The sequence below is a fragment of the Lagopus muta genome, chromosome 1 (assembly GCF_023343835.1).
Source record: "Lagopus muta isolate bLagMut1 chromosome 1, bLagMut1 primary, whole genome shotgun sequence".
In the NCBI taxonomy this organism is placed as follows: domain Eukaryota; kingdom Metazoa; phylum Chordata; class Aves; order Galliformes; family Phasianidae; genus Lagopus; species Lagopus muta.
In genome coordinates, this window is record NC_064433.1 from 110,181,343 (window position 1) to 110,199,400 (window position 18,058).

General features: G+C 40.0%; 1 protein-coding gene across 2 annotated transcripts; it reads left to right on the forward strand.

Annotated features, from left to right (window-relative positions):
• Positions 1-880: 880 nt before the first annotated feature.
• Positions 881-16,758, forward strand: FUNDC1 (FUN14 domain containing 1). Of its 2 annotated transcripts, none has more exons than XM_048956026.1 (5): positions 881-1,022; positions 2,909-3,065; positions 4,928-5,003; positions 13,099-13,227; positions 14,882-16,758. In XM_048956026.1, exons 1-5 carry the CDS (start codon positions 992-994, stop codon positions 14,957-14,959), a joined length of 471 nt encoding a protein of 156 aa, XP_048811983.1. In that variant the 5' UTR covers positions 881-991; the 3' UTR covers positions 14,960-16,758. The 2 variants fall into 2 exon arrangements, with proteins under 2 accessions (XP_048811983.1, XP_048811993.1); XM_048956036.1 differs by lacking the exon at positions 881-1,022 and adding an exon at positions 1,219-1,395.
• The last annotated feature ends 1,300 nt before the right edge of the window (positions 16,759-18,058 follow it).

The following is an 18,058-nucleotide window of genomic DNA, read 5'->3' on the forward strand; positions in this document are numbered from 1 at the left end:
TGTGGCTTCTCACTCAGCAAACATCATTAGCACCCAACTTTGCACTGAAGGAAGGAGTAAACTGAGGTTCAAATGATTCTCAATTTCACTTCTTTCTCAGCCCACATTTACTTTAGTCTTTGTTATTTAAGGAGATGGCATTTTGTGTTCTTTTTGCAGTTGTTTATTTGTATGGGATGCCTAATACCTATGACAGTAAGATGTGTATTTTGGGAAGTCTGTGTTGCGTACAGAAAGCCAGAGCTGCTTCTTGTGCCAGCTGCAAAGACTATTGCCACTGCTTCACAATGAGAACTCTTCTGAGGTTTCTTTCTGCCCAGGGAGGTGGTGCACTCACTGTTCCTGGCAGTGTTCAAGAGGCGTCTGGATGAGGAGCTACGAGACATGGTGTAGTGCTTGTGGTAGCAATGGTGATGGGAGGGCGGTTGGACTAGATGACATAGTAGGTCGTTTCCAACCTTGTGATTCTATGATTCTGTGACTACTTACCATAGAATCATAAAATCATTAAGGTTGAAAAGACCACCACAGAGGCCTTGCCCAAGCAGCAGACCTGGTACAAAGAGGGACTGCTATGGGGGGTGGAACCATTTTGACTGCACAATGCCAAAGGGACCTGCCAAGGGACACAGGCCTCCAGCTGCAACGTGCCATCGGAAGGCTCCTGTACTAGGCCCCCTCACTTTAACTCCTGACTGGAGAGGAGAGGAAGGGTACGGGCAGCTGAGATCCCCACGCCGAGAGACCCCTAGGCCCAAATGGCCGCCCTCCTGGCAGAACTACATCCCCCACAATCCCTCGGGCCGCGGAGACCCTCGCTGCCTGTGACGTCATCTCACGCCCCGCTGCCCGCTCGGGTAGCAAGGACGGCGGGCGCATGCGCGCTACCACCGCGCGGCCGCAGAGGGGACGGGCGCCAGCAGCGCAGAGCGGCCGCGGGGGGTGGAGCGGCGCGGCTTCGGGCCCAGCTCCGCCGTCAACAGCAGCCAACATGGCGGCGCGGAGGCCGCGCAGTGCCCCAGGTCAGTCCGCTCCCGGGGACCCGGTCACTCGCGGGGAAGGGGCGGAGGCCCGGCAGCCGGCCTTGCGCTGGGGGCCGAGAGCGGCCTTTGCCCCTCTGTGCCGGGAGCCGGCGAGGATCGCTGGTGCTCCGGCCCGCACACGTTCCTCCCGTCCCCGGGTTATCGCCGGCCCTGTGGGCGGGGCGAAGGGCGGCCCGAAAGCGGGATGTCGGGGGGAATTCCTCGATGCGCGGCCGTGGGGTCCGCACGGGATTGTCTCGGCGCGTTGTGGGAACGGGAGCGGCGTCCTCAGCATCCCCGTCACCTGCTGTGTTCGTGCGCCGGTGCTGAGGCGCGTGGGTTTAAACTGCTAACAGTTGTATGGCTGCGAAGGGTGAGCTTAATGTCACGTACAGAGAAGGTCGTATAGCAGCGGGGCATCATCAGGCAGCACTGTTGGCCATAGAACGCGTTATTCGTGTGAGCTGTGGCTTAATGCTGCCCCTACGTTATTAATATCGTGTTACCTGCTCGTGAACCATCAGCACTTGAAAGCTGGAAAGAACCTTCCGTAGCAACTTTTAACATTATGGCTCTAATTATTTGTGTTTCAGTAACTGGGAGCAGGGAGGGAAAGAATTCATACCTGTGTGTGTATTGCCTGCGTTCTTAGCACTTCAGTCACAATTAGTAGCGTTAAAAATAGACTGCCAGCATCCTGGCAGAATGCTTACATCCCCAGTTATTAAGATTCCAGGTAGTAATGTGGCTTCTCTTACTGATGTCTCAGCATTGTTGACGAGCTGAGTTTCACCTTAGGTATTCATAAATGAACCAGATTTTAATTCCTGTATATATCCGTAGAGAACTATGATACGTTTTTAAAACGCTCCTTTATGAAAGTAGACCATCTATTCCCTTTGATGTTTGAATGGAAGTGGTGTTTACGATGTTTAATTTGAAGTTGTAGGAGGCCTAGTTTGGAAACGTTGACAGAATTATACAGAAATTGCAGAACTTAATTGAATTCCTAGCTTCATTTATTTCATCTGTTACAGAACAGGAACTCAAGTGCCTGTTCTTGGCTAAGTCAAGCTGCTGTGAATTCCCACAAGGCTGGGAATTCTCAGTCTTTCAGAACTTTGGACTATGAAAAGAAAAGCCTGTGCTTTCTCTTAAGTTAGATGTGTTGCAAATGGCTTAAGATTATCACTGCAATTGTACTGTGTCAGATAAAAGCCGTACACATGAAAGCCATTAGCTCCAAAATGAAGTAAGAAAGAATAACAGCTTGTTGTAAAGCTTGTTGAGATAGTTTCTCAAAGTGTTTCTTTTGATCTTCTACTCAGGACCTCATCAGCTCTGGTTGTTGCCTTTGTCTGATAGCCCTTGATGACTATTTTTTTTTTTTTTTTTTTTAAACCTTTAATTTATTCTTTTGTTACTTGGAGTCCACAATCAGCTTTTGGTACCTGCAGCATCCTGCGGCAAGGTGTTCTGCAGGTCAGCCAGACCTGGAGGAGGAGCAGGGAGGACTCCCTCTTTTTTTTTTTTTTTTTATTGAGTTCAACCAGCTGCCTGCTAGCTTCATGTGATGCCTTAGTTCCTCCACTTGAACAGAGGGATTTTGTTCTTCTGTGCCAGGCATGGATTTTATGGATTACACCTTTGCTGTCGTCTTGTATTGAAGCTTAATGACATAAAATCTTAAAGTAATTTGCTCTGTTAGCCTCTGGACCTTATATGGCATTTAAAGCTATTCTGTTAGCTTTAAATGCCATATATGGTTCTGTTAATGTTTGCTTCTTTGTTGGTGGGTTGGTTTGGTTTGGTTTTTTTGATAGAACGTTAGTGCGCTGTGTAATTAAGAAAATAACTTATTTCCTTTCTTCTTCATTCTTTTTTAGAACACGAAAGCGATGATGATTCCTATGAAGTGTTGGATCTAACAGAATATGCAAGGCGTCACCATTGGTGGAATCGTTTGTTTGGCCGGAATTCAGGACCAATTGTAGAAAAATACTCTGTAGCTACGCAGATTGTGATGGGTGGAGTGACTGGCTGGTGAGGGAACGTTACTTTCATAACTGCACTGGGCCTCTTAACTGTATTTTGAAGAGCTATTTCCAAGGCTGTTTGAAGCATATACACGTATTTTGTCTAACAGACTTCCCTTTATCACTCTCTCCTCATTCTAAGGTCATTCTGTAGTAAAACGCACCAGTTACTTAAGGGAACTCATACCAGCTATTGCGAAAAGGATTTGAAGAAATGGCAGAACTCTAGAAGTTTTTAGGAGTAACTGGAAATCTACTGCATGTAATTCTTACTTCTGTGGAAAAGCAGATTTACTTACTAGTGTAGATTTAGAGGCTTAGTTGTGATACTATGGCTAAGGTGTATTTTATTGGTGACAGAAATGAAGACAGGAATGTGTGTCAGAATATATCTTTGTGGACCTCATTTTAAAGCGATGTCTTTGGTGCCCTAAATTTAACTGGAGCCATTTTGAACAGCTTAATGGTGTCTCTTCTCTTAACATGAGAGCAGCTACTACAACATAGCTATGCTAAAATAATTTGTGGTGACAGGCAGACAGTGTATATGAGAATAGAAATTGCAGAATGGGGCCACAGTCTTTAAGTCAAGGTATTTGTTATTTGTGAAAGGTACTTGACTAGTATTTGTTTTCTGCAGTAGTGTTCAGTAGAAAACAACATTATGGTTGCACAGAAAGCGAGCTTTGGAAAGTGAAATAGGTTAAAAATGAAATGATGATGTATATGTTTAGTATACTGCGTATACTAAACATATACATCAATGCATTCCCTGCGTAGGGAATGTAGGCTGAGCTTTCAGTCTAGTGTTTGATTTACCTCTAAAATCTTCTGCAGATGTATATACACAAACTGTGAAATTTCTAGGAAATTTCTAGTTAATGGGGTCTGGCATCCATAAAAATGGCTAATTGAAAGACGTGGAAACTGTATTTCAGTATCTCTGTATGTGTATATATGTATGTGTGTGTTTTGTATGTAAATAGTTCATATACAGAGTTAAAAAATATATATATAATAATAATAATCCACTGTGTGAGATTAGGAGGGGCAGAACGTACCCCAGAGGATGTGCCTGCTGAGATCATGGGACTGTCAGCCTTGGAAATATCCTACACCTCATGGAGTAGGACGTGGGACCCCAAGCAACCACATTCTGCTTGGAGCTTGAGTTTGGCTTTGGCTTTGCAGTTGGCCCAGTTTGGGAACTAGAGGGAATAACCTCCATAGGCACCTTCCTCGCAAAACTGTTCTCTTATACTGGTATCTCTGCTGGTCCCCATTTGATGGGGGCACATTTAGAATGAATTTCTGAATTGCTAGTTGCCTTGATCCATTAAAAATAGACCATTAAAAATGCCATCTCTCAAGAGAGCACCCTTCCCTGTCTCATCCTCCTGTTTTTCCACCAGCTTTTAGCTCTTGTTGTAGGTTTGTAACTTCTTTTTAGCTGGGATGTAAGCAATAGATTGTGTAGCTGAATAAACGATAGTAAAATATATTAACCTAACACTTGGGAATAGTTATAATGGCACATTTATATTACTATATTCTGCTTTATTAAAGTGTTGTATTCAATAGCAGCATGCAGCTTTTATGTATACATGAAGCCTGGAGATCTCAAGCTTAGCTTAAAGGGGCCACTGGGCAGCCATAAACTAGCAGCCATTGTTCATGTTGTTTTGCCTTGGGCATTAGTCATTAAACATTGCTTGTATTAAATATTCTGAAGTTTTATAAATGTGAAATGATACACTTGCTTTGTTAAATGAAAAACATAATGGTAATTGTCGCTGTCAGGAATTTTGGACTGCAGCATTGTTCAGCAGACAACTTCATTGGACTGGCTTTTTGTTTTGTTCTCCTAAGGTGTGCGGGATTTTTGTTCCAGAAAGTCGGAAAGCTTGCAGCAACTGCAGTAGGTGGTGGCTTTCTTCTGCTTCAAGTATGTAGAATTTCATGCTTTATAAGTTGGCAAACATTATTTACTTAATCAGTAGGAAAAAAACTCAGCTGCTGGGTAAAATTTAATTAGGAAGGCTTCTTATCTACTTCATCTTTTTTGTGTTACCAATCCACAACTTGATTTCAGATGGGAAAACTGTGTGCAAAAGAAACAAAGAAAAAAAAAGTGCTAAACCAGAATTTATTCCATCCTGTACCATAATTTGTGTTAAGCCAGAAGAAACCTTTGTAGAGAAATTGATGCTGTATGTGATTCAACATTTTCAGATTAGAGGAATTTCCTTTAAACCTATGCTTAGAGAGATGGGGTATGTAAGCTGTGTTTATTTGAAATAGATCTTTAAATTCTATCAGTGCTTTGAGAAAACGGGGCTGCATTGGCAGTCACTTGGAAGATGTACTCTGGTCCAGTTATAAAGCCATGCTTTTCCTTTTTCTCCCTAAGGCTTTTTCACTAAACCTCTGAAAGTCTGCTAGCTTCATTGCATTCCTCTGTTCAACTAAATTTCAAGTCTAAAAATCTTATAGTGTCATCTAGTGTAACCATTTACATTTTTCATCAGATCCTGTATTAGGGGAGGATTGCCCTAATATATATTGCCCCAAAATCTTCAAATAAATGAAAAGGCTTTAAGTGAAGGAGAATTTCACCTGTCCTTCTGTGAGATGCCTAGTAACTTTTAATTCCTTTACTAGCATTTTTCACATCTTTGTGGGCTTGTCTTTTTTCTTTAAATGAGGAAATAGACTGGTGCCTGCTTGGGTTCATTCAAATAATACACTATTTTATTTTTATTTTTTTTAGACAGAGCATTAAAAATAGTTTCTTTTTATTCTTGCCAACACAGCCCTGGAATGTTACTGAAAAAGCCATCCCACTTTTATTCGCTCCCTTGGTGGCAATGGCTGTTAGATCCAGCTGTTGATCAGGACAGTTTGTGTAGGACTTGTCATTCCTACTGTGTAATGCAACAAGATGTCATGGTTGTATGAGTTCCTTCTTTCATGACCATCCTTTTTTGCTTTTTTTTTTTTTCCTTGTTAAACATAAACACTGCATCCCATTCCATATGAGGATGTATGCTTTTCAAACTGTTTGGTTTAGCTTGTTTTCAGTAAGTATAGAACATATGTAGTCTTCAATTACTCAGTTACTTTCAGTTATCTTCAATTTACTTGACTTTGAATTATTCAAAGGCGAGCATCAACAGCAACGTAAGGAGTCAAAGAGAAACACTTCTGGTATGAAGCTTCATGGTATTATTTGTTCTCTTTCATCATGGTGCATGACTGACCTGTTTAAATATCCTGGACAGCCTTGGTTATTGGGCTTGTACCTAAACACAGGGAATGAAGGGGTTTAGGAGCACACAGGTGTACATCTATTGGCAAAACATGCAATGGCAGCAAATGAACCAATCTGTAAACCCCTCAGTTGTTTAGCCCACAACGTGTAGTTCTGCGTCATGAGAGAATATTTAAATTTTATATAATTTATATATAGTCAGTGAATCTTGAAAGCACTCATCGTTCTTTTCCACCAAGTTAAATATCAGAATCTCTCTTCCCATACAGCGTGCTGTTGGTCTTAACTCATTAAATGTCAGTATTTATCTAAATATGACTGTAGAGTCTGCTGAACAGAGAGGCCTGGAATCCAGGAGCAGTAGGCAGAACATTGCCTGCAGGTCCCTGCGTTAGTGCTTCTTGCTACAGGAAGCTGGAAAGTTAAAACCTGTAGATAGAAAAGAATACAAAGTGCTTGAAACTTATTACTTATGCAGTGCTTCGCTTGTTGAACTGCGAAGCTTAGGGAGCTGTCTGTACACTAAATTGGTTTGCCATTTGTTTGAGTGTCTGATTTCGTAGTTGATCTCATTTACGGTGTATCTGAAAAGGAATATTAGCCAAGAGGAAAAAATAAGCTGCATATTTTGAATCTAGTCTATATCTTTAATTAAGGAAGATCAGATTTTCTTGGAAGGATTCGAAATAAATGCCTTGCTTTTTCAATTCAAAGCATTTTGCATTTTGAAAGCTGAGTCATAAATTCCATGGTATAATTACATTTCTGTAGTCTTTAATTTTTTCACCTAAAGATCACACATTGTGATGTTAATTTCATTTTGAATATATGTTCAGCGCTTCCCCCAACTGGGCAGAGGAACACTTCAGCACGTGACTAGAAACTTCCTTTTTATCTCTGCACTTTTCTGAAGCTGCAGATTTCAGTTAAGCTCCTGATTGCAATATTGACATTGTAATTACCTGCTCAAACAAGAACTACAGAAGGCAACATTCTTGGGTAAAGCCCATTCACTAAAACGTTTCAGTCCTGAAATTTAAAAAGGGTGGTTCTTTTTTTCCAGCATGTGATGTTATCTGAACAAATCTAGTATGAAACTGAAAGCAATGCACTTTGAAGTGTCAGTTTATACAAGAAGCAAAAAGGTTTCTCAGATTTTTGTGTATGATCCATACGTTTTTTTCAGTCTTAATTAAGATTTAAAAGTAGTTTGTGGAGAATAAAAATGAGATTAAGGAATTTGCCTTTGTTTTTGTAATTAAGACCTGTTATCACATCTTTTTGCTGATTCTTTTAACAGCTTGATTTGATCATTTAACTATTTATTTTTTAAGAGATGTGATTCTTCATGTATGCTGGTTATGAATCCATGTCTGTGCACTGTACTAAGGAAAACATAATTTCTCAACTCAAATACTAACCTAAGGGATTTGCCTTCTCCAACTTTTGGTTATATAGTGAGATCAGTGTATAGTTCAATGAGATCCTGCAGAGCAGAGAAGTATGAACTCCATGTCATTCTGCTATAATAAATTACTTAAAACTGTAGTTCTTAACAAGTGCCTGATATGTTTTTAAATTCCTGCATCCTTAGTAATGCTTTTTGCTCTGCACTCAACACATTAACTGCCACCTTTTCCATTTTGTGTTGACTTAATTAATCATAAAATGATGTATTTGTGTGTGTTTTCAGTGATACATTTTGTGTCATTCCATTAGTATGATAAATTGACTTCACATATTTGTTAAATAACTTTTTAACTTAGGAAAAAGTAAGAAACAAAATAATAACAAAACAAACCATAAGCTACCCTTGTCTATACATTTTGCAGAGAGATGTTGGTGCCACTCTCTGATGATGCTGTGGGGCTGCAGTGAAGTGAGGAGAGGGCAGTGTGCTTTTGGATTGGAGACTTGATAACAGAGCTGCATTCAGTTTTGCATTTGTTGTGCCAGTTGGATGGTGGCTGAAAATGCAGCATCTGGAATATCATTTCTCAGTCCCTCCTTATCTTTGTATTTCAAAGCTAGAGGTTCGTCAGGTCTATTCTGGAAACTTGTCAAGAGCAGAGAGGGTTGCTTACCTGTATAAATACAGCAAGAAGCTGAGAACATGCAGCTTGCAGGGAGCTTCTGGGCTTGGCTAGGCTTCTTTAGTATGAGGGAAATTGTGCTTTTGAGGAAATCAAATCTTCCCATCCTGCTGTCCCATCTTACTATACACATTTTTTTGCTCTTGCACATCATTTTCTCATTACTCTTAATGATGGTTCGTGGTAACAGATTACTTGCATACCTATCCAGTATCACCCCCAAAATGAGATCTTCCCTTTAGATTGTCTGCTCCCTTCAATTAGTCTAGAGATACAGGTAGTTTTAATAATCTTGCATTGATGTATTTTTAATCATCTTTTTAGAAAATACTTTTTTTTTTTTCCAGTAGTTTCTGGAAGATCTTTTAAAAAAAGTAGTCTATTAGTATGGGTTACATGTGCATGTACATACATTCTTAGTCACATAGGTATGGATGTGTGAAGATGATGATAATAGAACATTAATACTTTATCTCCATTATCTTAGGGACTGGCTTTGAAAATAGTAGTGAACTGTAAGAGTTTGTATTTATATGTGTATTGTAGGAACCTTGCCTGTAAGGTAGTATTTTCTTCTATGATGAATTAGGATTTAAAAATAAAAGTCAGTTTCACCAACATTTGGCTTTACTGAGGTTGTTTCTGTGGTTATATACAAATTACTATATACAAATACAGGGATTTATATACAAATTTAGGGATTAGTAGGACTGCAGCCAAAGTAGATGTGACGCAGGCTCTGACTATCACTGCAATGAAGTACAGAGCTTTTTCCTCACATCTATACATTTTATATTCAAAACACATATTTATACATTTTATATTTAAAGCATTATCTTCTATTACTTATGTCATAGAATCGTGGAACAGCTTGGGTTAGAAGAGACCTCAAGGATCATCGAGCTCCAACCCCCTTGCCATGGGCAGGGTTGACAGCTGCTAGGTCAAGCATTACATTGTTGTCCAGGGCTCCACCCACCTTGGCTTTAAACACGTCCAGGGATGGGGCATCCATGGTCTCTCTGGCCAGCCTGTGCCAGCACCTCACCACTCTCTCAGTAAATAACTTCCCCTTGACATCTAATCTAAATCTCCCTTCTTTTAGTTTAAAACCATCCCCCCTTGCCCTCTTACTATCTGCCAGTTTAAAAAGTTGATTTCCCTCATGTTTATAAATTCCCTTTAGTTGGAAGGCCATGATTTCCCTGCAGCCTTCTCTTCAAGCTTAACAAGTTCAGTTCCTTCAGCCTGTCTTAATGGGAGAGGTGCTCCAGCCTTTGGATCATCTTAGTGGCCCTCCTCTGCACCTGCTGCAATAGCTCCACGTCTTTCCTGTTTTGGGAGCCCCAGACCTAGACACAGTACTCTAGATGGGGCCTCACAAGTGCAGAGTAGAGGGGCAACCACTTCCCTCATCCTGCTGGCCACTCCTCTTACGATGGAACCCAGGATACCATTGGTTTTACAGACTGTAAGCACAGACTTGCTCATTTAAAGTTTTTCATCAGCAGGGATCCCTAAGTCCTTCTCCACAGGGCTACTCTCAAGCAGTTCTTCTCCCAGCATGTGTGCTTAACTGGGATTACCTCAACCCAATTGCAAGACCTTGTACTTTGTTTTGTGGAACCCCTTTAGGTTCACATGGGTCCGCGTTTCAAGTTTATCAAGGTTCCTCAGAGCGGCACCTCTTCCTTCTGTCTGCCTATTGTGCCACTTAGCTTGGTGTCATCAGCAAACTTTACTGAGGGTGCATTCAGTCCTATGATCTGTGTCATAGATGAAGATGTTAAAGAGTACCAATCCCAAGATGAACCCCTAGGGGGGACACCGTTCGTTACCAGCCTCCACCAAGGCATAGAGCTATTGGCCACATAGATACATACAAAGATTCAAAAGCAGAACTTCAAATCTCTGCTCCTGAGTTCAGGGAGAAACAAATATATATATATATAACTATTTTTGTGTAAACTGGAGTTCTGACAAAAATGTTAGCTCTAATTATTAGCTAAAATGAGCTTAATTAAAAACTTCTACCTCATGCCTGTACTTTATGGATAGCTGAGCTAATTAGACTAGACCTAATGATAGGTTGTTTCCTTTAAAGCCTTGTGTTTATATTCTGCTTCTAATGTATTTGCTTGCATTTCTTGCATGGTGTTGAACTTTATATAAGTCCATGCTTAGTTTTTTAATTTATGAGTTAGAAGAGCCATTTCAACAATCAGGCCTCCTTCAAATTCTTATGGTATTTTGAATTCATTAAAAAAAAAAAAAATTAGCCTCCACCTCAGCATGTTGTTGTTGTTGTTATTTGTTTCTTTTCCCTAGTTTGTCTTCCAGTCAGTGAATGTGCAACACAGTGTGGTTTAGAACCTCTTTTGTGTCTTCATGCTAAATAGGTAGTCCTTAATTAGCAACACAACACCAGCACCTGTATGCATAAACTGGTTTGCCATTAGACAGGCAAGGCTAATGGATTTTTTATATTCTAAGATATCCCAAGCTTAATATATTGTACACTTAACTACCTGTCCTACATGATTTCATTATATGTGAATTGTACCATTTTGATAGAATATTTGTACATAAATTACATGAATTTGATAAACATGGCCTTGGAAAGTGTCTGAGAAATCTCGCTCTCTGTGAACTGGTTTCTGTGTAAGTCATTTATCTTTAAAGCTAGTGGTCTATGTTTATTGGTCTTAGCAGTTAAAATCGTGGAATCATAGAATCATCAGGGTTGAAAAAGACCTCCAAGATCATTCAGTCCATCTGTCCACCTGCAACCAGTATTTTGCCACTAAACCATGTGCGTCAGTACAACATCTAAACATTTCATGGACACCTCCAGGGGTGGGGAATCCACACCTCCCTGGACAGCCTGTGCATTGCCTCACTGCTCTTTCTGCTCTTTCTGTCTCTTTCCCCTGGCACAACTTGAGGCTATTCCCTCTTATCAGTGTTTTACATGGGAGACGAGCCAGCCCCCACCTCATCACAACCTGTGTTCAGGTGGTTGTAGAGAGCAATAAAGTCTACCCTGAGCCTCCTCTCAACTGAACAATCCCAGTTCCTTCAGCTGCTCCCTATCAGACTTGTGCTCCAGATCCCTCACAGCTTTATTGCCCTTCTCTGGACTCACTGCAGGGCCTCAATGTCTTTCTTGTACTGTGGGGTTCAAAACTGAGCACAGCACTCAAGGTACGGCCTCACCTGACCTGTGTACAGAGGGATGATCACTTCCCTGCTCGTTTTGGCAACACTATTTCTGGTACAAGCCAGGATGCTGCTGGCCTTTCTGGGCACGCTGCTGGCTCGTGTTTAGCTGTCAGCCAATACTCCCAGATCCATTTCTTTTAAACAGTCTTCCAGCCACTCTGCCCCAAGCCTGTAGCACTGCGTGTTGTTGTGGCCAAAGCGCTGGATGTGGCACTGGGTCTTGTTGAACCTCATCCCATTGGCTTCAGCCCTGCAATTGAGTCAGATCCCTCTGTAGGGCCTTCCTTCCCCCAGGCAGGTTGACGCTTCCTCTCAGCTTGGTGCCATCTGCAAACTTACTGACTGTGCACTCAATCCTCTTGTCCAAGTAATCAGTAAAGGTACTGAACAGGACAGGCCCCAGTGCTGGCCCCCAGGGAACACCACTCATGACCGGTCACCAGCTGGATTTAGCTCCATTCAGCACCACTCAGCCCAGCCATCCAGCCATTCTTTACCCAGCAAACTCCTTTTTACCCAGCAAGTTCTTTACCCAGCAAAGAGTGCATCTGTCCAAGCCACAGGTGGCCTGCTCCTCCACGAGAATGCTCTGAGAGTAATCCTTAGTTTTGATTTTCCTCTTTTTCCAGCTGATGAGGGTTTTTTTTTTAAAATTATTTTAACTGTACCTAGAATATGCAATAATTGCCTGGTTTTTAGGCTATGCTGTTATAAGCATTTAAATATGTATTTTCTGAATTGTTTTGAGAAAACTTGAGAGGACTGACAGCTGAGTAGCAGAACATTTTCCCTCTTTCAGGACTAAATCTGAATAAGAGAAAGTTTGGGATGACGATTGAATGCACTATGGAACCTCACAGCTAACTCATGTCACAGCATTTGCAGTGTTTGTGTTTCATTTTTTCTGCTTACGGTCTCTGTTTTGTAGAATTTTATTTTCAAATACTTATTTGTTAGACAGTTTAAATGATGTAAGATAATAGTTCTCATTATTTCTAAGTGTGATTCTTACTAGCCACAAATATGCTGTCACAAGTTAGAATTCCACAGTTTTGAGAGAAGCTAAAATGGAACTTGCTTTTAAAATAATTTTTGTCCTATAAATTTACTTTATTTTCCTATTCTTGCAATTAAAGTTTCATGGAGTGCTGAAGGAAAAAAAAAAATGAAGGTTTTTATAAGCAAACAATAGAAAATTGGTAAAATTAACAGTCTGTTGAACTTTGCAATTACTTGCTCATTTTCAGTTGCTCTTACGGCAAGAAGATGTTAGTGTTTGGAGTGCCTGTTGTAATTTGAGGAATGTCTTTTCCTTTATCTATAATTCAAAAGAAAAAAAAAAAGCAGAAAACAATATTGAAACAATGCAAGCAAATTTTGTAAGCACAAAGCTAGCATATTCTGATTCAGAAAATGTTAATTAGAACAGTACTAACTACAGTTTATTTTCCTAGATCGCTAGTCATAGTGGATATGTACAAGTTGACTGGAAGAGAGTTGAGAAAGATGTAAACAAGGCAAAAAAACAGTTAAAAAAGCGTGCAAATAAGGCAGCACCTGAAATCAATACTCTAATTGAAGAGGTAAGTCTGTGGTGATGCACTTTCTTGCCAGCCAGTTTTGGTTTCTTTTTTTTATCTTCCCCTGCATGTCGTGCTCAGTTGAAAATAGTTCCTTGGTTTTGCACCACATAGTTCTGATTATCATGGGAAGGCACCAGGGTGTATACCTTATTAAAAGTTTTTGGTGTGTGCTTTCTTATTTAGTTGGGTATTTTGTTCACTTTTATATTATTATCATACAATGATGTGTAGAATAAATTAGCTTAGTATTAACTATTAACTTAGGTGTGATGTAGGGGCTCCTGTTGGCTTTGCCAGTTAGTCTCTGCACGTTCTTGGCTCAAGATACTGTGGAAAGTTGAGGGTGTATGGTTAAAACACGGTAGCTTCAAATACCAAAAAATAATTTAAAAAAAAAAAGGGTTTAGGCTTAATCCACTGATCACAAATTCTTTGTTTAGACAAAACTGACCTCTCTTCCTGGTGACAAGCAATAAGTGTTTTGTAATGAGTTGTATTTTTTTTCTCAGTCTCATTTTCATGTGTGAAGAGTGTCTGTCTTCAAAATCTGTTACATGCTATGTTGAAAAGAGGTGAATTCTTTCTGATCAGTGTCACTGAGGCCATTTTCTCTTGTCCTTCAAAGAGCCTTTATATCTTTCTGTCTTTCACACACAAGACACACAAAAAAAAGTTTGGCATATTCTAGTACTTTTTCAAATGCCATATAGGTACTGCAAGTTTTTTTCTCTGCAGCTGTGATTCCTGACCTGGAATGTGCTGCAGACAACCATGAAACAAGCAGCCACGTTGAGCTTTGTAATTAAGGAGCTTTTATGTCTCATACTAAATCTGATGGCATTACAGTTAGGTTGCTAAAAATTATCATCCATTTTAATGTGGGTTTGGAGTGGAAATTCAAGAGAGGTGATTTTCTGGCTTTTTCTGTACCCCAGATAGCTTAGCCTGTTCTCCATTTCACAGCAGAAATGGGCAGGACATGGTGGCTTGTTTCCCTTTTTCAAATTACATCACTTTTTTTTTTTTTCTAATTGTGTACTAGCTGCTAATTTGAAGTGTTCAAAGTGAAGGGTTTATGAAATGGCATCTGTTCGATATGTGCTGTATTCAGTGATTACTTCATGAAATCTTGTAAAAAACATGTGGTTTTTGTAGGATTAATTGCTAAGAAATTAGCTCACATGGAGTGAAGTATATTGTTTTCCAATGCCTCTGTCTTCCAAAAGAACATTAATTTTATACTAACTTTTTTTGTATGTGTGTGATTTAAATTGAAATGATGATAGTACTCATATGTGTTTGGGGTTTTTTCTGCCAGGTTTGTAAAACAACTCTCTGGTTTTAATAAAAAGAGTGGCATTGACATGGAATTACTATTCCATGAATAGTATTGCTTAGAGAATAGAGAATTGCTTAGTAGTTAAACTCTCCAAATGCTACCTGTATTGTAAACGTATTGTTAAACTCAGTCTAGAGTCAGTTTTCACTCCATTGTTGCCAGAAGTTGCCACCTGACTGTTTGTGTTTTCAAACCTGTTAGTAACCACCCTCTCAGTTTCACTATGCTTGTTCCAGGCAGTTGTGATGAAGGTATTAAATGCTACAGTCAGACACAATGGGCTCGGTTCTTGACGCATGCTGTTTTTCTTCTCAGTCAACAGAATTTATCAAACAGAACATCGTGGTCTCCAGTGGATTTGTTGGAGGCTTTTTGTTGGGCCTTGCATCGTAAGGATCTGAACCATCTCTTCGTGATGGCATTCGCATCAAAGAACAGTTGTGGTGACACACTGTCAGAAAGCAGTGTGGATCACTGGGCCCTCCAGAGCAAGATGAGAGGACTAGGTAGACAACTTGGAAGCTTTTACATTTTAGGCTTCTGCCTCTTGAAGCTTGGCAAAACTAGGATTTGCTGAAAAACTGCAGCGTGCTCATTAAAAGCATTTTGGGGCAAAACTGGTTCATCGTCATCATGACTTTTTATCTATGACCTTTCAAGATCTGGCATTTTTAAAATGTTATTCTTGGAATATAGGTATGTAACCATATTGTAAGAAAGAAAGCTCCATTTCTATGTTTGCAAGTAAATACTGTTTATTTTCAAAGTATTTTTCTTCATGCTCTAGTAGATAGTATCAATGACTGCATAATGTATATGATACTGTAGTTCCAGCCTGATGGTTGGCTGTGTTCTTCAAAGTCACTGCAATAATCTTTAAATCTGTAATACTCTTTTTATGGAGTATTAAATAACAAAGAATCATGAGCTCATTAAAGGTGAAAATTAACTTTGACTCTGGCCATTGTATGCATAGAGAATGTCTCATTTCATAGCCTGTGGGCATCTGGTACGAATATTTGCAAGTTACCTGCGATTCCTGTTCTAAGTGCATGTCTACGTTGTTTTTCCCAGATGTGTAGACATGGATAAACTCATCGATAAAATTGTGGTGCAAATTGTTGCAAATGCAGACTCTGCAATGATCTGATGCTTGTTTCATACTTGGTAAACTGTGGAGGTCATTTCAGACATGAGTAGATGGTGAAATGAAGCGCTGAAGCTTCTGATATGAGCACTTTGCAAGGGTTAGTACTTCGCAGGGCTTGGTATCATGTCATCATGATATACTTTGAATGAACCCAAGGCTTCTCCTGCAGTCCCTTTTAGCTGGAAGTGAAATCGGAGATGATGCTCACTTTCATATTCACCTCTATTGCCACTGTGTTCTGCCCAACATAGACTTTTTTTTTAAATCTGACTTCCAGTTCCCAGAGTGTCAGCTATGGAGAAGCTAGGGTACAGATTGGGTTCAGTCAGCTTATTGGAAGAGTGCCTATTTCTTCTGAAGTCTGGCAAAGCAAATGGAACTGCTGGATGTGGTTGTTCTCCATCTTTGACAGATCAAAGCGGGAGGCAGACTCTAAAGGAGATTGGAAGCATAGCTGTAGAAAGGCTGGAAAATTAATTCTGAAGCAGGGTTTTAAAGTGGTTTAGGTAATTTGTTGCAAGATTATCTTCAAGAAGTTGGGAATCCAAACACGTACTTTGTACATGTTTCTGCATTTCAGGCTTGTGAACCTTTTACCCAAGGCCCTGTTTTTTCTGCTTAAATATTCTACCAACAAGTTAATGTGAAACTGAGCCTGCCTCATGCAGGTTGTGCTGGGTTCTCAGTTAAATGTTTGAACTGTGGTAGTGATGCATTAGCCGTCTGATGGCTGATTGTGAACTTCTGACATGTAAAACGTGTGATGAACATCCATCCAGTGGACTGTACAAGAAAAGCCTTGGCTGTTGTAAGCTAACATATATTTAGATTAGGCAGCTGTGGACTTCAGAGGCCTGTACTGTAGGTTAACTTTACATCTATGCATCTGGCCAGGGTAAGTTCTGAAGCACATCATACCTGCCTGCCGTGCTTAAGGATTTAGTTAAGCTAAAACCTCTTGAAGACTTTGTGGATATTAAAACACAAAGAAAAACAAACAAACAAACCCCACAAGAAAAGGAAAAAAAAAAAAAAAAAGAAACACTAGTGAACACAACCACAAATAATGTTAATGTCTGAAGGTTTTTAGTTTTTAGAAGGTGAATTTCTACAGCAATGTAAAAATTGTTCCAGTTTATTGGAAGGGAGAAGCCCAGAGAAGGCCAGCTCATCTGGGATTAAAGAATGAGGAAAATAGTACGGTGTGAAAGTGTCTTTTCCTTAGTATTCAATCCAAGCAATGTTGGGAAGGTGATCACTGTATTGTTTTCTGCTGATGCAGTTAATGGATTTTGGCATCTCAAGAGTTACCTGCAGCCAAGTGGTGCACATCACACAGACTGGCTGGGGGGAGCCTGGATGTTTTGAAGGGATCTGAGACTGAAGTGACTACCCCAATACATAGACCTATAGATCTATTACACAGAAGGATTTCAAGGGAGTGTATTGTAGAGTCCTTTCTGAAAAGGCTGCTGTGACCAAGGAATGTGCTTCATAGTTAAAAGCAGAATTTAAAATAACTTTCATAGCAGTCTGTAAGCCCAATTTCTGCTGAGGAATGTTTTGCTATCCTATTGCTGTTACCTGAGGTTCTCAGTGAATAAAAAACTACATGATTGAACTAGATTTGTATATTTTTTTCTTATTTTTTTCAAAGCCTTTGGAATAAGAAGCATTATATTATGGTAGATGTGAAATTGGCTGAAAGACAAAATAATGGAGAAATGGTGTAATTGCACATTGAAGGCTGGTGGTTTGTATAAGAATTGGCCTTACGTAATGCATTAATGGCTTGAGGAAAATAATGGCTGCTGGCACTGCAGTATTTGCAAAGTTCTTTGCTGTTCCTCAGGTCTGGATTAGTGATGGGGAGTACCACAAATGCCAGTAGAGCAGGTGATGGAGTAGCAATAGACATGAAGAAATAAGACATAAAAAAAGTGTCTATTGTGTGTCAGCTCAGACTAAGACTGTATCCCTGTATACAGCTGAAGTCTGTGTAATGTTACAGCCAAAGAAAAAGGTGATGGCACCTCAAAAATGGAGTGGAACATAACAGCAGTTTGATGTTCTGGTGGTACAGTCCTCCTTGGAATGATTTCAGAGTTGCTATTATCCTCTCTGACAAAGCCTCATGGAGGTAAAGAAGATTCAGAAGAGAGTGAAATAAAGACTGAAGAAAAAATATAAGACCATTTTAAGGGAAAAAGAGATCATTCATTTTAAGAAGCAGACAATCAGGAAGGATTGTTTTAAGAAAAACGTAGATTAGTGAAGGGGTAAATTGGAAGGGAGAAGCCCAGAGAGTGTTCTGGTTGTGCAATTGGAGAACTATAGGAAAA